Source organism: Vombatus ursinus, unplaced genomic scaffold, assembly GCF_900497805.2.
Source record: "Vombatus ursinus unplaced genomic scaffold, bare-nosed wombat genome assembly UNPS02014832.1, whole genome shotgun sequence".
Lineage (NCBI taxonomy): Eukaryota > Metazoa > Chordata > Mammalia > Diprotodontia > Vombatidae > Vombatus > Vombatus ursinus.
Window position 1 is genome coordinate 73,427,722 of NW_020954610.1, and position 25,502 is coordinate 73,453,223.

At 33.9% G+C, this 25,502-nt stretch overlaps 1 protein-coding gene across 3 annotated transcripts in view; it reads right to left on the reverse strand.

The window, feature by feature from the left end:
- Positions 1–25,502, reverse strand: part of LOC114025632 (vacuolar protein sorting-associated protein 13A-like) — a 282,189-nt gene that overhangs the window by 15,354 nt on the left and 241,333 nt on the right. Inside the window, exons 61-69 of one of the 3 annotated variants that reach the window (XM_027839099.1) lie at positions 21,268–21,413; positions 20,102–20,183; positions 19,414–19,527; positions 16,139–16,214; positions 15,884–16,047; positions 15,509–15,554; positions 15,289–15,412; positions 10,252–10,366; positions 6,992–7,541 (exon numbers count right to left, since the gene is read on the reverse strand). In XM_027839099.1, coding sequence (XP_027694900.1) covers positions 7,470–7,541; positions 10,252–10,366; positions 15,289–15,412; positions 15,509–15,554; positions 15,884–16,047; positions 16,139–16,214; positions 19,414–19,527; positions 20,102–20,183; positions 21,268–21,413 — 939 coding nt within the window. In that variant the 3' untranslated portion in view covers positions 6,992–7,469. Of the gene's footprint in view, positions 1–6,991; positions 7,542–9,036; positions 10,053–10,251; positions 10,367–15,288; positions 15,413–15,508; positions 15,555–15,883; positions 16,048–16,138; positions 16,215–19,413; positions 19,528–20,101; positions 20,184–21,267; positions 21,414–25,502 lie in introns of those variants that run through there. The other 2 variants (XM_027839098.1, XM_027839097.1) reach the window with 2 other exon arrangements.

Here is a 25,502-nt window from a genome sequence, read left to right on the forward strand (position 1 = left end):
AAATTTGGCCTCAGACATGTAACTAGCTGTGTGACCCTGGCCAAGTCACTTAACCCCAATTGCCCTCACAAAAAAAAAAAAGTGTAAATGAAGTAGAGTGTCTTCTAACTCAGCAATAACATTTAAATTTCATTTTTACATCGATGAGGAGGCCTATAGGTCACAATCTCAGACTTTAAGCAGCAAGTTTATGTTATATCACCCACAACAATTAACTGCTAATAAAAATCATAGCTAACATTTATGTAGTGCTGTAAGATTTGCACTTTACACATCTCATTAGATCCTCACAATAACCCTGGGCAGAAGGTACTATTTCTTATTCCCATTTTATAAATGGATAAACTGAGGCAGGCAGTGATTTAAGTGCTGTGACCAGGGCCACACAACTAAGTGTCCAAGGCAAGATTTGAACTCAGGTCTTCCTAACTCCAGGTCCAGCGCTCTCTCCACTGCTCCTAGTTGCCTCTTTACAAAAAGTTTTTTGAATTCATTTCTGTAGTACTAATCTGTTGAGGATCTGTGAGTCAGTCAACAGGGATTAGAGTAATAACAGGAAGAGTTACAACACCAGTATAAAGTTAGCGGGTGTCCAATCATTCAGTTGTGTCTGACTCTTTATGACCCCGTTTGAGGTTTTCTTGGCAAAGATGGTACAAAGTGTCTGAGGCTGCATTTGAACTCAGGTTCTCTGGACTCCAGGGCCAGCACTTTATATACTGCACCACCTAGCTGCGCAAAGATTAGCTTCAGGAAGGTAAACGGTGAGTGTCAGAGTAGAATGGAGGCCTCCCTGAAACGAAACTTAAAGAGTTTTTGTGTCAACTGAGAGTGTTCTAAGTATCTTTCTTACTGGGTAAGATGTCAGTTTGAAACAAAGATAGATTTAATCTATAAAAAACTGAAGTTTAAAGTAATTATATACTTTTTTATTTACAAAAAAAAACCCAAAACACCCTTTTCTTAGTTTTCTACCTATATCAGATACACTAGTAATAGATAACAAATCTTTCAAATAAATCTAGTAATCATAAGACTCATTCAATTGATTTAAGCTGGGCTTGGTCAAAATAACTATTTCATAAATTCTAAAGGTTAGTTCTTCCTAAATTCTGATATAAAGAGAAGATCTGAAACTTCCATAAAGAGAAATTAAGTCTTTAGAGGAAGATTTGGTTAATGCCAACAACTTTAGCCAAGAAATACATGCATTATATAACACCTGAAGAATCCAAGTAGAACGAACTCCCTGATTCAGTTCAACATAAAGTTAAAGGCCTTATCGCCAAACTCAGTGTTTTAGAGCTCCAAAAATTTTCCCCCAGTGGCCTTACTTGTATCCAAAAACTTGAATTCTGCTATCCTCAACAACTAGAAAGTCAGTCTTCTTAAAAAGAGGAACATAACTCTTTCTCCATGGGTTCTACCTTGTCTATGACTAACAAACCTAATGTGCCTGCCTGACAGATATGGGCTCTCTCCTCAGCCTTATCATCCCCTTCAGAAACATCTTTCTGAAGAGGAAGAGTTGCCAAATGAAGAGTAAGAGTTGCTGAATGAAGAGTGGTATTCCAATTAGCCCTGTGGAGTCTACTTTTTGTCACACTTACAGAAAATTTCAGCAGAGGTCAGGCAGACTGTTCGGCACTACTCTGATGATCTGACTGCCTATGTTAAGACCCCTCCTCCAGATCAGATGTGATCGTCTTCCTGAAGCAGTATAGGTAAAGATCATATCAGCTGAAGGCAGATATCTTCTGATTGCTGTCAAGGTACAGCTTCAAGCTATTTGTAAACTCCTGCAATTTCTGAAAGAAAAGAAACACACAACAAACAAAAACAGCCTCTCCCCCACACATCATCACAAACTGCAACTGCACTATCTTTAGAAGTGACAAGGAGACAAGACAGACAATTTTTAAAAAATAGACATGATGCAGAATATATGACCTGTACAGGTCAGCTTTGGGTCAATATGCCTGCCTACACGATGACAGGGAGAAATTTCTTTTTTAAAGATAAGCCAAGACTAAAACACCCTGCAGGCAAGGGCCTGGGGAATAAAGGAAAATGGGGACAAAAGGAAAAAAGGTGACAGCAAAGGAATAAATAGTAGCCTTTGTTTTCAGACAAGATACAAAAAAGCTGCTGCCTGCAAACAGTGTGCTCAGGAAGAAAGGGCTATTTTTCTACATTATGAATTATCCTCCTGCATAATATAATTTAAAGCTTTTTCAACCTTTAAAAGCAATTATATCTTCCACCATGTAAAACACTGTCAGAAAATAATTAACTTTTCCCATGAAGTGTGTTAGTTCTGACCAAATTCAATATCATGGTTTTGCATAAAAAAAATTTAAAAATAATTTTCACTGAATCTCCCATTTTTGTTTTCAATAAAGCATAAAAAATCACCTTAAACATAATTATCAAGCTAAAAATGGGAGCTCAGAGAACTGAAAAAAATACATATTTAAGTAAAAGTAATTCAATTTAACCATTATTGTTATTAGTTTAATTAGAATACTTCTATATTTTTATTTTTTTTATTTAGGTTTCTTCTAAATTGCTCTTAAATGACTATTAATGCTTTGAATTCTTATTTGCTCAATAACCACATAAGCATAAGATCATTTTAACAGAAATCTTTGTTCAACAATTTGAACAAGTTTGAATTCTTATGCTTATAGTAGAGGCTTATGATTTCCCATGTTGTGGAGAAATGAAGTTAAAAATGCTGCATTCTAATCAGGCTTAAAATCAAATACTATCTTGTAAGATTTGCTACAGTGGAAAGAGTACTGCATTTCTAACCAAAGCACACAGTTTCCTATCCTGACTGTCATTCAATAACTCTATGTATGACCTTGAGCACACCACCTCACTTCTTTGGTCTCAGTTTCTCATGTGTAAAAGGAGGAGTTTGAACCAGACAAACTCTAAGGTTCTATCTGGCTCTAAATCTATGCGATATAATTGCAGGCCTTGCTTGTTTTGTTTCTTTCTTTTTTTCAACTTTGGCACATAATTTCTGTTTTGGAGAGGTAAGGATCAGAGAAAATGTCTAGTCTTCCATTTTGTTGGTAATGTGACCAGGAATTTTTTTTTTAAAGATTTAAAGAATTGGTAGTTGGGCTATAACGCTGGTACATCAAGACTGATGAAAAAATAAGTACCATATTCATCTTCACAAGCTGGCTGAGTGAACTCTAGACTCCAGGAATGAGTGTGTCTACCACATTTTAAATAAAAAAAAAAAAAACAAATACATACAACTGTTCTGACAGATACATTTGGTAGTGATAAGATTCCCTTTAAATAAAGTTTTTATGTATGCTTTAGTAAAGTGCTATCTATCTATCTATCTATCTATCTATATATATCTCCATTGTATATGCTGTATACAAAAATTTAAGAAAGCTTTTAAAAAGTACCATTCTGCCGGTGTGTGTGTGTGTGTGTGTGTGTGTGGCAATCAGGGTTAAGTGACTTGCCCAGGGTCACACACCTAGTCAGTGTCAAGTATCTGAGGCCGCATTTGAACTCAGGTCCTCCTGACTCCAAGGCCAGAGCTCTATCCAGTGTACCACCTAGCTGCCCCTTACATATTCTTTTACACAAACTTCTTTCCACTCAGAAAGTATATACGTGAAGATAAATGAACCAGTACCTCTTACCCAGTAATTTCTTACTCATAGCCCTTATTTACTTGAGGGGGTGGCATACATTATATTAAAATTACCTTACTAAGTTAATAACATACCACTCTCCAGATCTTAGGCTTTCAAGTTATTAGGAATTAGTCACCATGGAAAAATAAATAAAAATGTAATTAAGCAATGAGGGACAATGTACTGAGGAACAGAACTAATATGGATGTTTCCATCAAAAAGAATTTTAATTCATGATTCCTCTAGAAGATTTAAGTAAAGCAAGTTCTTATATTAAGATAGAGTACACTATTTTGAACATGTGGCCTTTAAAATTCTTTTTTGACTTTTAAGTCCTATTCACAAATTTGTGCTTCTGCCTATAGACTAAATAACGCATGACACTTCCCATAATAACATAATCTTCCCCATGTTTGAAATCAGTACTTTGAAGTATACCAAATGACACAGGTCAATGTTAATTAGTTAATAGTATATAATTCAATGATAAATTTGTATTATTTATAACTGCTTTGATTTAAAAAAAAAACCAGTTCTCAGAATCCTGCCATTATTTCACACGTTCAACTTTGTCTCTATTTTCTCTGTAGGTTTTAAAATAACCATGTTATTTATTTCATTACTCAGTATGATGTATTCATGTTGCACTGGTTGATTATAACAGGGGCAGATTACTACTTTGTTATAAAGTTTTCTACCTATTTTTCTTTTCTAAGTTCAGATCTCTAAGTTAGGAAAAAAACTATTAAAGAGGAAAAAAATGTTTCTTATGCAAAGGAGAGCTGCATGTACACTTGTTTTTCTATATGGCTAATCACCATCTAGAAATTCAATATTTAAGTAAAGTTACAAGGCATGGAAAGGATTTTGTAGCTAGGTCTACTCTTACATAACCATTCCATACTGTGCCCTACTTTTCAACCTAGATTTCTTTTCTCTTCACTCATTCTTTAATTTGGAAAACTATACTGGTATAATTGCCCCTAATAAACAACTTCTTATTAATAAGCAGGGACTCATCTTATTAATACAATGGAATTGAGCCCAAATGCAAATGATTGAGAAAAAAGAAAATTATTTTGTCTGTGATATAACCTTATCTCTTAAACACCAGGAACAGTATCCAAAAGCAGAATAATTCTAAAATACTAAAAATATTAATTCTTTTCTTAAAAAATAAACACAATTATTTCTGACATAAAGAAATAATTTATATAGCTATGTTTATATATGTACATATATATATATATAAACACATGCATAACCACATAAAATGGAGAAATCTAGTCATAAGAAGTTATGAAGAGATGATTTCACTGGTAAATCACTGCGGAGGGAAAGCAGAGACTGAAAAGTGAATATAAATTACAATGAAAAAAATATCTATAAAATAAGGCAAACATACTTAAATTTTAAAAGCCTTTATAAAACACCTGTAGACAATTTTTTACAATTCTTAGAATAATTGCTTCAAACCCATTTCTAGAGGGATTTTCCTGCATGGATGGAATGTTCTATATCATGGAAAGAGCTCTGGATTTGTGATTAAGAGACTCAGGTTCATATCCTGGCTCCAGCATTTACTTACAATGTAAAAAATCATTTAACCCACAATTTTTTCCTCTTCAAAACATGGGAAAGTTTGTACTACATTATTTCACAGGGTTGTTGTGAGGAAAGCATTTTGTCAATAGTTCAGCGCTATACAAACACAAGATATCATTACTCAAATGAACAAGATCAAATAACTTCTAGTTTACCTGGATCTTTTTCCTGCTAGTGCACTGTAGAAATACAGTGCTAATGCTATGTTATTTTTAAAATAAAATAAATAAAATAAAATAAAACAAAACAATCCCCCTTTTCCTCCAGTCCAACAGAATTATAGAAATATAGATATGTTAAAAATCTTCTACACAAGCAGTTTAGTATCACCACTAAGTCGTTATTTGTAGGTCGTTATTTGTAGTCTACACAGTGAAGGATAAGAAAATTTTTCCATACATACATACATACATACATACATACATACACAAAGTTAGCTAGTCGTGTAACTTTGGGCTTCTAACAAAATTAGGAATTGTTGGAAGGGAATGGTTGAGGGGAATGATGTAGAATAGGGAGTTGGTGGTATGTATGATCTTAAGAAACAATGATAGCAGAGATAGGCACACAAAAGGTTGCTGTCGTCACCCATTTGTTCAGATTATTTGAAAAGAGCACGTATAGAGTGGTAAAAGAAGAGGCATTTAATTTCTTGTATTCCTTGACAGAGACACATTAATTTCTATGCCATCTAAGTGAATATAATGGAATGGAAATCTTCCCATATTGCTTTGTTTCTATGCTCACATTTTTCCACACCCAATATTTATAAATCCTGTCATTTTAAGCCAAAATCACTTTCAACGACTAATGACCTGTGAAAGAATAACACCATAGTCTTCAGAATTAGAAGAAAATCAGAATATCCATAGCCTGAGCTAGTTGCCAAACTACGGTATACATTTTTGTAGTTTTTTACAGCAAGAGTAATGGTGAAGCAATATGTTTTACTATTAGTTAAGAAGACCCAAAAACACATCAGTCAGGAGGCATCAACTACCACATCAATGGTGCCATTTATTCTTTCAAGTTTTTTGAAACATCAGATTTCTAAAGGAAGATTACCAGGGCATATAACCAACTTAATGAAAATAAGTAAAAAGCAAGCATGTGGTGCCCTAAAAGAAATATGGCTTTACTCACTGGCTTTTCCAACTATTTCAAGATAAAGTTAGGTATTTCCCTTCAAGAGTACACAGAAGATACACATATAACGGTATTTATTAGAAAAATTTCTTGACTACTTGAGCCAATTAATAACAATTTAGGGATAAAATGGATACTTCTAAGACATACTATGGAATAATATATAAATTAAGAAGTACAATGAAACAATGTAAGAAAACAGTCCTTATTAACTCACTAGAACTCTTTACACATTTTTAAAAAAGAACTGAAACTATTACGCTGCTGCCCCAAATTATGTAAAATCAAATGTTAAAATAACTGATGGAACAGAGGATAAAGTGAACACGGTAGCAAAATCATTCTTTTCCCTCCCTTTCTGAAATGACAAATGATTACATTATTTAACCTTTCTAGGACAATCACAATGGCTTTTATCAAATGTACAGTGTTCCTTCCATGTACTATGAATGATGGAACAGAACAACAGATTCACATTCTTTCAAATTACACAAGTTTATTGTTATTGAAAGGAAACTCACAAGATAGTTCTGAAATAGAAAGTAAATATAAAAAACTGATGAGCTGTTTTTCTCTCTGCTTTTTTTTCTTTAATACATTGGTAATACATTAAAGTCCAGAAAGGTTACATTGAAAACATCCATATAATAAATGAATTTTGTTAACAAATGAGCAGGTGACTTAAAATAAAAAGATACTACAAAGGAAAACTTGCAAATATGAAAATAGTAATGCAAATACAATTTATGGACAAATCTAAAAAAGGCACTTTTCATTACAATACAATATTTTGGGCACAATCAAATGAGATATATATATATAAAATATGACTGACTTTTGACATAAAATAATTTCTATTTCTCTGTTTAAATGGTGTAATTATATTTCTTTCCAAAGTTCTGTAAAAATATAGTGAAAGGGGAAAATAATTTAAAACCCTAACTAATGAACTATTGAAGTTACAAAAGCAGCCACACACAGTATCTGAATGAAGACATTCACCTTAAAATGATAAATAATGCATGCATTTGAATAATACAGATCTGACTAATCTTCATCATCATCACTACTACTACTACTATCGAGAGTCATAATCCACTCCCTGTAGGCATAAAATTTCTGTAAGCATGGTAAAAGAAAAAAAAGAAGCAAAAAGGTTAGTTTAATAATGGCAAGTTGTTTTAAAAACATGCACAATTATGAAATGTTTTAGGATTCAAAATACTTTTGAAGCATTCTTTTTGGCTGTTACTAAGGTTGTATTTGTAGATTTAAATGAATTCTGTTAAGTGTATAGGTTTTACAACAGACAGAACCAATTGTCTGGATTATTTTAATGTAGGAAAAAATGTTTTGTGGGACTTTATAAAAAGCAATTTGATGTCATCATTATTTTACTCTGGTTGGCTAAATTTAACTGACCACAATCCCCCATTAAGACCATCTGGGAAGATAACAATATGTTACTGCCTAGTTGGAAATGTACACACTAAAAAGAGTCATTTTATATATACTACTTTCATCATAAACAATATATATATATATATATATATATGTGTGTGTGTGTGTGTGTGTGTATGTATGTATGTATGTATACGCATACATATATCTTAAATAGTTCATAGCAGCATGGATAAAAAATAGAGAGAAAATATTAAGGGAAAACTCCCTGAAACTATGAATCGCTTTCCACAGATACTATTTTTAAATAATGTACGTTAACTCTTAATCAGATTTTTAATCTCACCTACCTATCAGCAACAAACTTTTCTAAATTATGACTATGAATGTAATTGTAAGAATTTCTAAACAATATTAGGAACATATAGCACAGTTTTGTCAAAAGCCCTCACATTTTAAATGTATAATTAAAAGGGTGGGCTAATCACAAATACAAATATTTGTGGAAATGTAGGTCATTCTACCTAATCCTTAAATATAACAACAGATAACACTTATCTGGGTGACAAGAACTGTCATTAGTTAAATACCTATTACTTTAAGTATACTTAATATTGACATGCCAAAAATACATAAGTTTATAAAGATTTACATAAAACCATGTCCTTCAACTCTTCAAAGTTTAAAGCTTCCAAAAATAACCATTATTCAAAGACAGAAACAATTCTGTATGTCCCTGAAACCAAGGCAGGATCCTGAAACTGCAGGATCCCCTGGTTTCTATTTTATTTTTATAGCTAGTAATGATGTTTATAGCCTTACACTTTTCCTAATCTTTCTGTGCTTCCAATTAGAACACTTATAGTATACAGTACATATAGAATATATAGTATAACACTTCTAAGCTCCTCATATATTTTAAAAATTGAATTTAAACTGAGTATGTGTTAAATGCTAGAATAACATGGGCAAGAAGGGAAATGGTTGGGTAACATTTTTCAAGTACTAGAGTAAGTGATTTTCACACATACCACATACCATATACCATTTTTCACAATATAACTTATCCTGGAATGCCCATTAGAAATCACATTTGGCCAATGGCTGCTAGTTTTATTCTAAAATTGTTCTAAACTTTTAGAAAGACACTTTATGGCATTTCTTAACAAAAAGCTGCACTGTCAAAAAAAAAACCTGGCTCATGTTATGTGCTATCACTGTTTTCATTATTTAAAAGGATTCTGTAATGAAGGCTGTAAGATACATACTTTATTGCTTATGAGTAGTTAAATTAAAACACTGGCTCATTTAGTTTACTCATAATCACTTTAAGTAGAGTGTTATTTTAACATGTCAAAATAATAATCAAGGACAGCATTACTATATAACTACCAATATGTTTTGTAATGAAGGCTATATAGTGTAGTAAATATTTATGTCTACAAAGAAAATCTCTCCTTACTTTCTCATGGAGGATTTAAGTCACTTTAAGTCAGGTAAAATGCTTTGGGGACAAAAAAAACTTCAAAAAGACAATTAAGGAGTGGAGAACTTTCAGTTCACTTAAAAAAAAAAAGACTTTCTACTTCTTTAACTATATTTCTAGATCAAGTATTTTAATTCAGTGGTGTTTACCATTCCATAAGAACTATTTTTATAACAAGAAAGTTGGCTTTGACTTGAAATGACTAGTTATTTTAAATACTGCGAAAAGTTTGAAAAACAGAATGCTCTATGGGCAAAAGAAGGAAAGTAAGATATATAAATGTTTTACTATGGCTGAACAGATAGTCTAGAAAGCACAAGAACACTGAAAAACTCTGGTGTAGAAACAGTTCTGATTGTTCTTTCCTGAACCCGGGGCAACTATCACATTTGTGGCACTAATGAAATACTCCAAAATGACACAGTGCAATGATCAAAATAATTATTCACAAGGTACACAAGGCAAGGTGGGTTTCAATTTATCTTACTGGACTTTACATAAGAAAATCTTGGTTGAAAATATATATGGTGCAAAAGTAAAATAAGACCCTGCAAACATTTAGACTTGCTAATAATCCCTATATATGTAGTTACCATTATTAGTAAGGCTTTTCACTTTATTAAAACATTGCAATTGTTGTACATAGTTTGCAAAGTTTTATGGCTATGTTGATATAAAAATCTACTGCAGGTTTTCACTTGCAAGTCATGCATTAACTGTTTTCATATCAAACTTTTTGATACCTGTAAAAAAGAAAAAACCTTACAGTGAATAAATGTACTTTCAAATTTAAGTATTAGAAAGTTATAAATAAGAGGATTAAGCAGTTTGTTAGAAAACCTTAAAAGCCTTACATGTAAAGCTTTAACAAATAGTTAAATTGGATATTTTAAACTCTTAAGAAAATTAACCAAATTTATCTTAACTCTAGTAAGATTTTACCTGTAACATCTGATTTCCGGTTCCATCCCTCAATCTGTAAGGTCTAATAACACCATCTTCGTTAAAGAATCTTGGGGGACGAAGACTCTCTACTTCATCAGAAGTCTCAGTAGCTCTAGGCAAAAATAATACAGAGGTAAAATTATTTGACAAAAAAAATCCTATGATAATAAATAATGAATAATAAATAAATAAAAATCCTATTAAAATATAATACTAGATGGTCCTTTTTGTGGCTATGTGACCATGTTATATTATTGCTTTTCTGGATGCCCAAACTGCTCAGTGACAAATCATGGGAAAGAATTAAATATAAGTTAATAACTAATGTTTTATTCTTCAGACAGACTTTTGACTATTTACAATCATCAATGGGGCAGCTAGGTGGCAGAGTGGATAGAGTGCCGAGTCTAGAGTCAGGAAGACTCATCTTCCTGAATTCTAATCTGGCCTCAAACACTTACTAGTTGTGACCCTGGACGAGTCTCTTAAACCTGTTTGCTTCAGTTTCCTCATCTGTAAAATGAGCTGGAGAAGGAAATGGAAAATAATTACAGTATCTTTACCAAGAAAACTCCAAATGGGGTGATGAAGAGTTGGACATGACCAAAAACGACTGAACAACAGAATTATCAATAATGCCTAATAAATAACACAACATTCTTTTCCCTTTCCTTGTTCAAATAGTTGATTCTTAATTATGTGCAATTTCAGAGACAGATCTTTTGATTTCACCAGTACAGGTTTAGGCAGCAATTTGTACTGCTCTATATTATGAAAATTCTGCAGATACAATATGTAAAATTGTTAACAAAACTTCTACTTTAATACTTAACACTGCAATAGAACTGACCCTATGGTCTTAAAGGCTATGCTAGCAAACTACAAAGCTTAGTCAGGTATCTGGTTAGAAAGACTACTGTGCCAACAGCACACTATGTATTGTACCGAGGGCCAGCTGATGTACGGAACAGTTTATCATTAGTAGGCAAACTTACACACACACACACACACACACACACACACACACCCTTAGTCCTGTGTAGCATCTTTCCATTTCCAGAAAGATGGTCATAAAAATTCAGTTTCTAGATGACAAGAAACTTTAATTTTGCTCCAACTGCTCTAAATGTACAATGATGAATACGTTGATATAATATTGGAGAAATAAACTACATTAACACTGGTATTCTTGCTATAAATGAAACCACAATGCAAAACACTTGTAGCCAAACGAAAAAAATTATTCACATATTCTTTCCAGATGAGCGAATAAAGAAGATAGCATCATAAACCCGAAGGCAATAAGAAATATAACTACATAGGACATTTGGTTATTTCACTTTCTAGTGCTCATAAGCAAAGTAAAAGGATCACCATGCAGACAACTGCAGCTCACGAATGAACTGTTTCATAGAATAAAAAAAAAGTAGAGAGAGGGTTTAATGAAAAACTAGACAAAATCTGCAAAAGCAAGTCAACATATACTTTCACACTCAGTGAATTTAATGTAAAAATTGGTATGAAAATGGTAAAAGTATAGTTAGAAAATAAGAAAAGAAACAAAAGGCTTAGAGACTATGTGTCATATCTACAATCAAGAATATTTTCTTTAAAAAGAGAGTCAAAGGGTTCTGTACATGGCAAGAACAGAACACTTAAAAAAAATGAAACAGATTATCTTAAGAGACAAGGAATAAATGGGGAAAGACATGGCAGTCACTTCAGAAAAAATGGTCTTTGTTCAGACCAAATACAGACTAGCTGGAGCAAAGATCAAAATCAATACCAGATTAGAAGAAATGAGGAATATAAGAAAACATTATGTGCAATTATATTGGTCTAACATGACTCATTTAAACAATTTGTTGAAGTTGAAGAATAGGAAACGGGTAAAAGTAAAAACTTAGAGTGTTATCACCATTTCTTGGAAAAATTACCTCACATTACAATGTCCAGAATGTGGGGATCAAAAGAACTCATAAATTTCTTTAGCCAAAAAATCGTCTGCTCTCCGTGCCAAACAGATGGACATGGCAGTCAAGTATAGCATCAGATTATAGTACAAGTTAATTGCAAAAACACTTACAAAAGTTGAAGGAGGGAGACCATAGGTTCACAAAATCATAGACTTAAGATATTAAATGGATCTTAGAGGTCACCTTTTCCAACTCTCTCATTAACAGAGGAAGTTAAAGGAACTTAGAAGTAGATAAACTCAGAGATTAAGCAGCTTCTCAAAGGACATAAGGGTAGTACAGTTGGAGTCATCTGACTCCAAATCCATCTACTTGGTATAGATCCTGTATTAACCTTGTTATTTACATGCTGCCACCCCCAAATTAAAAGATGAGTTCTTTGAGAGCAGATTCTATTTTTACTTTCCTTTGTATCCCCAGGCTTAGCATATTTTCTGAAAGAAAGTAAGCACTTAACATTTGTTGACTGACAATGTGATTGTGACATACACTGGAATGGAAGCCTAATGAATTAGTCTCTCTGTGTCTATCTGGCATTACAGATGGAAAATGGGACTATTGGGCCTACAAATACATAAAAAGATGCGAGAAGTCAAAATTGCTTTAAAGAAAGAAATGATGAATATTATTAAAAATGAGTTAGTATATATACAGCATCGTACCTTAAAAGCACTACATAAATGCCAGCTATTGTATTACACAGAAGTATGTTAAGATTTATATGAACTGATGCAAAAGTAAGTAACCAGAGCCAGGAAATAATATACATGAATATAACAATGTATATGGAAAGAATCATGACTACATAACAATAAAAATTGATGTTACAAAATTATAAAGAGCAATCATGACCCCAAAGAAGAAACATGAGCAGACATCTGTTTACTCCTTTGCAGAAGTGTGTAACTGAATATATTTTTAGATATTTTTTTTCAGTGCATTGATCAATTTTGTTGTTTTATTTTCTATTCTCTTTTTCTTTAAAAAAAAAATCTTACTTACATAGGAGCAGGAGAGGGTGGTATACAGGAGCAATTTTAGGTTAAGTAAAAATAAAAGATACTAACAAACTTGTTTTTAAGATTTCCCAATTGATAAATGGTCACAGGATATGGATTTGTTGTTTGTCCTCCTTTCTCAAAGAGGACCATGACATCAGGAAGGTGATGCGTGACTTGCAAGTGAACTGGATTTAAGTGAGGAAGGGCTGTGCAAAGTCACCAGCCCCACTTTCTCTTCCAGAGACATCTGGGTCCAGTGGCAAGATATAGATCAGGATGACTAGATATGGCCCCAGATGCAGGGGGAGACCTTGGCCTTTTTAAGTTAAGGTCTTTCCCAGGTCTCAGTTTGACTGAGGCAATGACCATTCAGTGATTAAGGCTAGGTAAAAAATGAGGCACAGAATGGCCTCTTTTACCTAGTTAAAAAAAAAAAAATCAATCTGGAAGGGAAAGACCCTCAGGGTTTCCAGCCAAAACTTAAAGAAATAATATTTACACTCACTCTGAGCCATCAAAGCCCAAACAATGACCAGATGAGGCTTGGGCTGGGACCTATTGCTGGCCAATCAATGAGAGCCAAACCTCAAGATATCTTGCACAGGAAATGGATAGGCAGTTTTTAAAGGGAGAAATTCAAATTATCAATAACCATGTAAAAATATTTTAAATTGATCAGAGAAATTAACATTAAAATAATTCTAAAGTGCCACTTCACAACTATTAGATTAGAAAAATTGACAAAAAATGTAGAAGGACAAATGTTGGAGGGGCTATAGGAAAACAGGCACGTTAATGCACTGTTAGTAGAACTGTGAACTGGTTCAGCCATTGTGGAAAGCAATTTTGAACTATGTCCAAAAAGTCATTAAACTGCACATCATTGGATCCCATAATATCACTACTTGGTTTATGCAGCAAAGTGAAGAAAGAGGAAAAGAATGACATGTACAAAAATATTTATAGTGTCTCTTTTTGTAGAGCAAATAACCGGAAACTAAGCAGCCCATCAGTGAGGAATGGTTGAAAAAATCATGGCATATAAATATAATGGAATACTGTTGTGACAAAAGAAATGATAGACAACTGAGAAAAACTTCATAACTCTGATTAATGCAAGGACTGATTGTGATTCAAGGGGACCAATAATGAAGCATGCTAACTCCCTTACTTTCCAACAATGGCCATGTCCAAAAATATGTCTCATTTTCTACCTTGTTTCTATTACCTGCAGGATGACATATATGTTTTGGGACATGGCCACTGTTGGAATTTGTTTTGCATGATCATGCATATTTTTTTATAAAGTGTTTTGTTTTCTTTTTTTTTTTTAAGTGAGAGAGGGGGAAGTGGAAAAGAGAAAATAAATGTTTACTAATTAAAAAAATTAAACTAATAAAAAAGACATGAAAAAAATATATGATTAGAAAAGAACACAGGTTGATTTTATAGCAATAGTAAGGGAAGACAGACTGCCTAAGTGCTACACCGATACCCAAGAATTGTTAAAAGATCCAGAGGATTAATTAACCCTGTATACATTCTATCCAATATACTATGATAAAATGTCTATGGAGGATCAGTTCAAAAATGTGGACAAGCACCATATGAGAAAAGGAGGGGGTAGATAATGTACATGGGGGCGGGAATGCTCAAGCTTCAGTGAGATTATTGGTAAACTGAAGTATAAAAGTAACTTATAAAATGGGGAAAATTAATATTTGTACAACCTACCTTACAGAATTGCTGTATATTAAGATAATATGTATAAAAGTTTGTTGTAAACTCTTAGTTGCTACATACACAGAGTATTTTCATTACAGAATTTTCAGGCTGCAAAGTACTTAGACATCACTTGTTCAACTGTCTTCACTTTACAGACAAGTAAAATGACACTAAGAAGAGGTTAAGCTACATGTACCCTATCAAATAATTAGCTAAACTAGCAAGTAATAGAGCTTAGTACACAGTTCATTGCCATGATCCAAATGACTGGTTTATCCACTTTCTAGCTTTTAATATGTATTTCATTCTATCTTATGTTGAATAGAATTTACCTTTTAATTCCCTGAAAAGTACTACTAGCCATATCGATAATTCCTCCTGTTGGCCTTGCCACTGCTCCAACTAATCCTTTCCCAACACCCTTAAAGAACCCTGCTGCTCCTCCTTTTTGGGCTCCTAGGAAAAAAGTAACATAATTCAGAATGAACAGAATGAAAATTATTTTAACAGGAATTTTGCTAATTATGAATGACTTAAAGGAACTGTATTTACCTTTGATTGGCTTAGTCACTATTCCTGTTATCCCACTTACAAAACCCTAGATGAAAAAAAATTACAAATTTATAATATTTCTGCATAGGTGTCTTCAAACACAAAACTTTAATTATGGATTTCAAGAAAATAATTTAGCTTTGTGCAGTGTATACACAGTATTTACCCTGTCTGTTATTTTCCTTAAATCTCACAGAATGAATCTCTATTGTATCTTGTCTTTGAGGACATTAAAGCCCTAGATTTGTATATGTTTATGTATGTATCACCTCCTACTGCTCTTTAGGTTTTAAAATAATCCTATAGGGTATGAGGTTCATGGGCATATTTTCCTTATAAAAAATAGAATATGTACAACTTAGAAGTTCTTCTTACAGAAACTAAGCCTTTTCCTCCACGTGTTATGCCTTCTCTAAGACCCGCAGGTTGTTTATTCATGGCTTCTCTTCTCTTCTGCTGGTAATCTTCATCCATAGTCATGGCTGCTACACCTTTAGCCATAGCATTAGTTATTTTAGAGGCAGCACCTGCCAGTCCACCTAACAGAAATTAGAATGTATTTAATAAAATAGCATGTTATTCTAGCGCACATTATTGCAATAGATTCTCAACATTATCATATTTGCTTACCAACAGCTCCTCCAACTAGTGCTTTAAGTCCTAATGCCATGCCCTCTACAAATTCTTCTGGACCCTGGATGGCTCCCTTAAAGACAAAAATAAAATTAATAATTAAAAGTTCTATTAACAGTAGAATTCACAAATGAAATTGATTCGAGGCTAAACAATGCTTCTAACAATCTATAAAATGCTGTGGCCTACTTGATTTATAAATTGTACATATAAGCTCAGGGAATAGATTCAGTAAGGCATGAGGAGATGTGCTTTGTGTACACCTGTCAAAGACCTCTCCTCCAATACAGAATGACAAAACAAGAGTAAAAGGCCACTAAAGCCTTCTATGATTCTGTAAAAAGAAAAGAATGAACACAGAATTTCAGTTGGAAGGGATGAAGCAGCTTTCTGATCCAATCCACAACCTAAAAAGAATCCTCCCATTAAAATATGTTGGACAAGGGGTCACCTAACCCCTCCAGTGAGAAAGGCAAGGCTGCTCAATATACTTTTAGACAGCTCTAATTGTTGGGTAATTCTTTCCTGATACCAATCCTAAATTCGTCTCTTTGAAAATTGAACCCAATGATTCTATTTTTGCTCATTGGAGACTATGAGAACAAATCTAATTCTTCTTCTGCTTCCTAAAAATGTGATGCCGAGGACTGAACACAACACTCCAGATATGGCAGAATAGGTCAGAACCATCACTTCCTTTTCCCTGGAATCAGTGCAGTGCCCTGGAAGAAGCTGGCTCAGAGGCAGGAGGATTTGGGTTCAAGCTCCACTTCTGTCACTGATGAACTACTGAATCTGGGTCAGGTGATTTCACCTTTCTATGCCTAAGGTAAGTCTGACTGGAAGCTGCAAGACACGTTGGGAGAAGGAGACTCTTTACGAGGAACTTCCCATGCTTATAAAATTGCAGGTCTGGACAAAGGTACACCCAAGTAGGTATGCATACAAACATTCACAGCTCAAGAGTGAATTGGCTTTTTTGGCTGCCATACCATTTTGTTAATCATGTTGAGCCTGTAGTATACTTTAAAAAACAAAACCAAACAAAACCAAACAGATATGCAAACTAAGAAGTAGTTTATAAAGAAGACTAGTAAACAACAAGGAAAATCCTAGTCAAGGCCACAGAAACTAGGTTGTGTTATTTACTTTTAAATATGAAGAAACAACAGAGACAAGGTGGTAAATACAGGGATTTAAGAGAAAGTAAAATTGGATGATATATCTAGCATCATAATCAATAACATTTAACAAACTGTCTTTCCAGCAGAAAGTAAGTACCATACTAAAAATACATGAAAATTAAATATATAATAATGTAAAAGAGATCATGGTCATTGAACCATTCTTGTAGACAATTTTCTCAAATAGGTATGAAGTGAAATAATTTAAAGGAATCATTAGTCAGCCCTAAGTTTGCCTTGATTAAAAAAGCACAAAGAAAACACTAAATATTTTGAACAAGCTCCTATGTTAACATTTTAAATTTAAATACGGAAAAATCTGAAAAAGAACAATACATATATTTCAAAGCAGATGATCAAAAACTAATTATTCTAAAGATGTTATAGTCATCAGAATTCAAGATATTTCATTTTCAAATCCTTTCTTCGAAAATGTGTATTTCTGCATATATTATCCTAACCTTAAAAGATCACAGTTCTATAGAACTTGAAAGGATATCAAGTGATCTTATGGGGATGGGGGTGGACCTCATTAAACACATTTCAAACTGTTTTATAGTGTTATAAGGTACAAAATAGAAAGAAAAAGTAAACATAGTGTAGAACTATCAGAGAAAAATGAAGCTAAATGGGCAGTGGCCCTCTAACACAGATTGACAAAACATAGTGAGAGGCCACAAAAGCTTTCCATGATTCTGTGAAAAGAAATGAATGAATCACATAATCACAGAATTTCCATTTGAAGGCATCATAGCAGCTTTCTGATCCAATGCATAAGCTAAAAAGAATCCTCCCACTAAAACATGCTGGACAAGTGGTCACCTAATCCTTCTAATGAAGAGGTCAAGGCTGCTCAGTATACTTTTAGAGAGCCTTGTTAGGTAGTTTTTTCTTGACATCAAACCTAAGTTATTTAATGTGGTTCAGCTGGATGAAATTAACTATTGGCCTGGAAGTAGAAACAATAAGGTATAATAAGTGTAAGATAATTAAGTAATTCACAAAGAATAGTAAATACAAAAATGGTGGTTAACATGAAAAATCATTTGAGAATAACAAAACAATTAGGTGTTGAATAATGAAATACATAGTTTTAAAAGTGTGTTTTTCCCTCAAATGCAGAGTTAACACCAAATAGTGGAAAATAGAGATACAAAAAGAGAACTATTGAGTCCAACTTAAGAATGATTTTATAAAATCATTTATATTAGGCACAAGGTTTAAATATAACAGTGGTGCTACAGTTTCTGAAAATATTGTTTTAAATACGTTAAGCATCTGTTGTTATAATTTTGCTTAGATTATTAGCTGAGCAAACTGTTTTTTTAAATAACAGTGTACAAAGTTAAACTTCAGCTATAAAAATAACCATTTATTATGACATTGTATAAATAAAATTTTATCATACATATACACTAAAATATATTGAAACATTGTCAAAGTACCATTTTTCTTATATAAGGAATAAGACCATATGTTCAAAAAAGAAGTTAGTATAAACTTTATTATGAGTGAACTATTTTAATATAAAATTTACCATCAAAAAGGGATATGGCATTTAAAGAGTATTTAAATGTTAATATCCTAACAGAAAATAAAATTTAAAATAAGAGCTTTTGAAAACAAAAAACAGTCATTAATATTACAAGATTTAGTTCAGATGTCTTTTTTACTTGCCATTTATATTGGTCTTTCCATTGTGCCCTTGTAGTTTTAAAACAAAGTATTTTACAATCTAACACAAATACCTGAAACTCTTTTAAAATTATGATGTAAGTTAAAATTCTAGTTATCTCTTTCATAAAGGGTGTTCCTTAACTTTTTTTTTTTTTTAGCAACAAAATAAACAAATCATTGACAAAGAGAGAGCCCCTTCAGTGCTTCTGTTTCCAGCAGTTTTGCTACATCTGGTGGTGTTTGTCTTAGAATAACAACAACAACAACAACAACTATCATTTATATAGCACCTTAAGGTTAACAAAGCACTTTATAAGCACTATCTTATGTTATCTTCACAATAATCCTAGGAGGTAGGTGCTACAGATATTAATAATTAGCATAATATTACAAAAAGGAAGACTAACTTACCTGATATGGTTCATAGAAAAATGCTTCTACTCCTTCAGAAAATTCTCGAATTAAGCCAAATGGATTTCCCAAAACTTCAAGTCCAAGAATAAGAACATACATTTGCTTAATGGCCTAGAGGAAGTAGTAAAACATGTTAGTTAAAAAAAATACATAAGTGACTCAAGCTTTTTATTCAATTAATATCTTCCTCTATTATTTATCTTTACCCAAAAACCTAGTATTTACCTCTTCTATGCCACCATCTCTAGCTTTTAAGAAGCACCCTTATATTGTGTTGCTAAGTGCTACAGAAATGTCATGAAATGCAATTATTTCTTCAACAAAAAATAGTAACATGGGCTATTTTGAGCCAATTTAAAATTCAAAGCACATTTAAAAAATCTATATGTCATTTGTTTTTCTAAATAATTACTGAAAAATGCTTACTGTCTTTCTAAACAAAAAGGTAAGTTACTGTGTGCATGTGTGAGCTCCTTGAGAGAAGGGACTATCATTTTGCCTCTTTTTGTATCTCCAATGATTAGCACAGTGCCTGATGTACAGTAGGCACCTAACAATTGTTGACTGATTGACTGTGTGTGTGTACGTACATTTGAGTGGTACGGTAAATTTTTCATATTTAGTGCACGATTTTATTAGACTATACATCATTTCCTTCCCCTTTATAATACAATTTCAGACCAACCTGTTTTGAGTAATGTCTTATGACCTCAGACTGTAGTTGCGGTGTTGTATGGAACTGGTAGTTAAGTTCAAAAAATGCCAGCCTGCAATTAAAAAAGGAAAAAATGTTAAGACTCAAAATATTATTTTGAGTATATTTTATATATACTGTTATTTCAACAGTCACATGTCAATTCCTTCAATTTTTCTTTCACATTTTTTTTCTTTCAAGTTTGGTTCATATACATTTTTCCCATTTTAATCACAAATTCCTCTGATTCTACTTTTCTAATCTTTCTACAAACAATATTTTTTTGCTCCAATTATCTTTTGCCATACATGCAATTTCTACCATCTTTTGTATTAACTATTATTACTTCTCATTAATCTTTCCTAAATGCTACTTAAGAGCATATCATTCATATTTTCTATAAAATTTAGTATTTCCTTAGTCAAATACATCAATTATTACTGTCACTTTATACACATATAATCACAATTCATACCTTTGACTACCTCCTTCAAAATGCAAAAAAGGCATTTATTTCATTAATTTAATCTAGCCATCATATTTCCTGCTTCTGACATTTCCTTTGGAGGTATATGTGTGTATATATGAGCTTCTTGAGGGCCCGGACTATCATTTTGTCTCTTTTTGTATCCCCAATGATTAGCACAGTGCCAGATGTACAGTAGCAGGCACCTAATACTTGTTGCTTGATTAATATTGTGTGTGTGTGTGTGTGTGTACATACGTTTGAGTGGTACTGTAAAAATCTTCCTTCATTAATATTTTTTGTTTGCTTGATCATTAAGTCATATGTCTCCCATCTTTCATAAAACCAAGGCAGAACACACAAAGCCTTCAAAAAAACCTTTTCTGAGAAAGTTAGGAAGGTACTAGGCTCACACTTTGATTTAACATGCACAGTCCATATTTCCCCTAATTAAGTCAAGTACTTACCTATACCAATGGCATTTGTATCTATATACATATGTGCATAAGTGTACATTTTAACACACACACACACACACACACAAGTTGGCCATATATTGGTTTGACATTAGACTGCAATCTAGTCAAGGGAAAAGACAGTTCCTTCAGTTACTCAGTTGTTCATGAAGATAGAATTTTCTAATAAATTTACTGCATCTACTATAAATCTAAAAATCTGTAGATTTACATACTTAAATACTACATCTTGCACATCTGTAAGAGTGGCACCAATACTCTTCAGCAAGAGGTTTATTGAATGAACTGGAATCAGTCCTCCTTCTTGTGTTGTATCTTTACCATCATCTCTACCTGAACTCAGTGAAACGCTCAAATGCAACTAAAGAGAAAGAAATACATAATTAGAAAAATGCTTCCCCAGTTGCAACTCAACAGATATTTCCATGTACTTTTATGTTAAAATATCATTAAAAACATCATTTATAAACAACATACACAAACTCTTAAATTCTTCTTTGTTTAACTTAATAAGTATTTAATTACTAAGGATTTCAAAATCTAAACATTAACATTACTCCCCTTTCACTTTGGAATGGATATAAAAGAAAAGTTCATCCTACTAAATTCAATAAGAACTTGAAAACAAAACTTAAATAAACAGAAATAAATGCTTTAATCCTATTCAGTATAAAGACTTTAACGTGTGTGTGTGTGTGTGTGTGTGTGTGTGTGTGTGTGTGTGTGTGAAGGAAAGCCTTCATTACGCTTCTCACAAGAAGCGCGCACACGGTACCCTAGCACAGCACTGATACAGCAGCAGAGCCACATTTTAAAAGGTTAGTAAAGGTGGGGAGGAGCCAAGATGGCGGAGTAAAAGCAGTGACTTGCTTGAGCTCTCCCCCAAACCCCTCCAAATACCTATAAAAAAATGGCTCTGAACAAATTCTAAAGCAACAGAACCCACAAAAAGACAAAGTGAAACAAATTTCCAGCCCAAGACAACCTGGATGGTTGATCAGAAAGGTATATCGTGCCGGGAGGGGAGAGGAACACAGTTTGGTGTGGATGTGCAGGCCAAAGTGAACCTGGAGCAGGCCTCAGAGGACTGAATCACTGGCAGCTGTGGTGGCTTCCAGACTTCTCAACCCATGAACACCAAAGACAACTTAGAAGGTCAGTGGGAAAAGTCTGTTTCTGCGGTGACAGAGAAGCATGGGGTCCCAGCCCCATTCCCCAAGCTTGGCCCCGGGGTGGCAGTTGCCTCCTGAGCTTCCGGCCCCCAGATCGAGGCAGAATCGAGTGGCTGATCAGAGTGGGATTGCAGGGATCTCTCCTGGTGCAGGATTCTCTTGCTTTGTGGGTGCTTGGATCTGGGTCACAGTTCTAGGTGGCGGTCTTGGGGCAAGGAGGAGTGCTGGCATGGTGGAGCTTTTAGTAGCCGTAAAGAAGAAATCCTCCTCACAGTTCCAAGACAGAAGAAAATGCTTGCAGTCACTCACAGAGCAGAGCACAGGATAGGAAAGGAGTTAACACATCGTCCTTGATCATGGCACCTTGGAAGCACCCTAGAAGTATCTCTGAAAACAGCTGCACAAAACCCCTGAAGCTGGGGACAGCACATTCTCCACACTGGAAATAGACCCCCACCTTAACAAAGAGTTTATAACTCAAGTAATTGGCTGGGATCACGAGCAAGCATCGCAAAAAGAGTCAGACTATATTATCTTACTTTGGTGACAAAGAAGATCAAAACACATAACCAAAAGAAGACAATGAAGCCAAAGCTCCTACATCCAAAGCATCCAAGAAAAATATGAATTGGTCCCAGGCCTTGGAAGAGCTCAAAAAGGATTTGGAGAAGAAAGTAAGAGAAGTAGAGGAAAAACTGAGAGTGATGCTAAAGAAGACCCCAAAAAATACTGAAGAAAATAACACCTGAAAAAATAGCGTAACCCAAATAGCACAAGAGGTTCAAAAAGCCAACGAAGAGAAGAGTGCCCTAAAAAGCAAAATTGGCCAAATGGAAAAGTCCCAACGATTACTGAAGAAAATACTTCCTTAAAAATTAGAATAGAACAATTGGAAGCTAGTGACTATATGAGAAATCAAGGCACTGTAACACTAATCCAAAAGAATGAAAAAATAGGAGAGAATGTGAAATTTCTCCCTGAAAAAACAACTGACCTGGAAAATAGATTCAGGAGAGAAAACTTAAAAATTACTGGACTATCTGAAAGCCATGATCAAAAAAAGAGCCTAGACATCATCTTTCAAGAAATCATCAAGGAAAACTGCCCTGATATTTTAGAACCAGAGGGCAAAATAGAAATTGAAAGAATCCACTGATCATCTCCTGAAAGAGATTCCCAAAGGAAAACTCCTAGGAATATTGTAGCCAAATTTCAAAATTCCCAGGTCAAGAAGAAAATATTGCAGGCAGCCAGAATTCAAGTATTGTGTAAACACAATCAGGATAACACAAGACTTAGCAGCTTCTACATCAAGGGACCGCAGGGCATGGAATATAATATTCCAGAGGGCAAAGGAGATAGAATTATAACCAAGAATCACCTACCCAGCAAAACTGAGTATAATCCTTCAGGGTAAAAAATGGTCATTCAATGAAATAAGGGACTTTCAAGCATTCCTGAGGAAAAGACCAGAGCTGAATAGAAAATGTGACTTTCAAATACAGGACTCAAATGAAACATGGAAGAGGTAAACAAGAAAGAGAAATCATAAGAGACTTATTAAGGTTGAACTGTTTACATTCCTACATGAAAAGATGATATTTGTAACTCATGAGTCCTCTGTCAGTTTTCGGATAGTGGGAGGGAAAAAAATTACATGGATAGATGGATAGATAGATAGATAGATAGACAGATAGATAGATAGATAGATAGAAGGTACAGGGTGAGTTGAAGATGAAGGGGTGATATCTGGAAAATAAAATTAAGGGGTGAGAGAGGATTATATTGGGAGGAGAAAGGGAGAAGCAGAATGGGGTAAATTATCTCACATGAAACATACAAGAAAAGGCTTTTACAGTGGAGGGGAAATAGGAGAAGGTGAGAGAAAATGTGTGAATCCTATTCTCATAGCATTTGGCTTAAGGAAGGAATAAGATACACAATGGTGTATGGAAATCTATCTTACCCTACAGTAAAATAAGGGGGAAGGGGACAAGAGAGCCGGGGGTTGACAGAGGGGAGGGAAGATTGGGGGAGGCGATAATCAGAAGCAAATACTTCTGAGGAGGTTCAGGGTCAAAAGAGAGAATAGAATAAATGGGGGGTAAGATAGGATGAAGGGAAATATACTTAGTTTTTCACAACATGACTACGATGGAAGTGTTTTGCATGACTACACATCTATAACCTGTATTGAGCTGCTTGCCTTTTCACAATGAGGGTGGGTGGGGAGGGAGGAAGGGTGAAAATCTGTAACCCAAAGTTTAAAAAACACATGTTAAAAATAAAAAAAAGTTAGCAAAATCCATACTCCTCTCATTTGAGCTAGGATTGGACCAGCTCATTTAGGTTACACTCTCCTGAACTGCCCATCCCATGTTACTCCCTGTCATGTTTATCTCTCCTGGTCATGCGTCCCAGTTTCAAAAATGGTGGCTCTCTACACCCTCGGGGTGTGTCAGTTAATATTCAATAAGCTCATTAAGCAAGCCCAGTGGAGAAAAGCCTTTGCAAGGTCCTTGACCCTAACCTGTTGCAACTGGTTTAGCCACTAGGGCTCTGTCTTAAGAAAGTAGTGGTTTTACAGAATGTTTGGGGCACTTTCTGATTGGTTGATCCAAGATCCACAAGATCTCGCAAGTCCTCCTCAGAATTCCTGTATTCTGCTGTGGAAGCCTAACTTCTAAGTCTTTCCCACAAATTTCCCCCCTTTTCTTTTCTTGTAAAGATTTGGCTTCCACCCGTTCCCAACTTCCTAATTCTCTAAAGATTTTAACTTTTGATAGATTTTATTTGTTCAGATTAACTATAAAGAAACTGAAAAAAAAGTAAATGTTGTACTAGATATGAATCTTAGATCACTGAAAATGTGTTTATATTAGGAAACTAGGTTAACAATTACATAATTAAAATTTTCAAACATTCTTTTGGATCTTATGGTAATGATAAGTTTATAAAATGCTTTACTTATTTCGTATTTGACCTGGTCCTCATAACCCCTTAAAGTTGGTGCTATTTCTATATACAATTTTCAAATGAGGAAAGTGGTACTGAGAGTGGTTATGTAATTTGCTCAGACTCCCACAGCTAATAACTGTCAGAAGCAAGATTTGAACTCAGGATTTCCTGACTGCAAGTCTAGAATTCTCTTCACAACTCCACCAAGCTGCTTCAACAAAGAACTTTATAAACACAGAAATCTTAAAACTTTGAATTAAAACTTGTTATAGTCACTTCAGTCTATTATTTTTGAGTCCAGTAATTATAGTTATTTAATC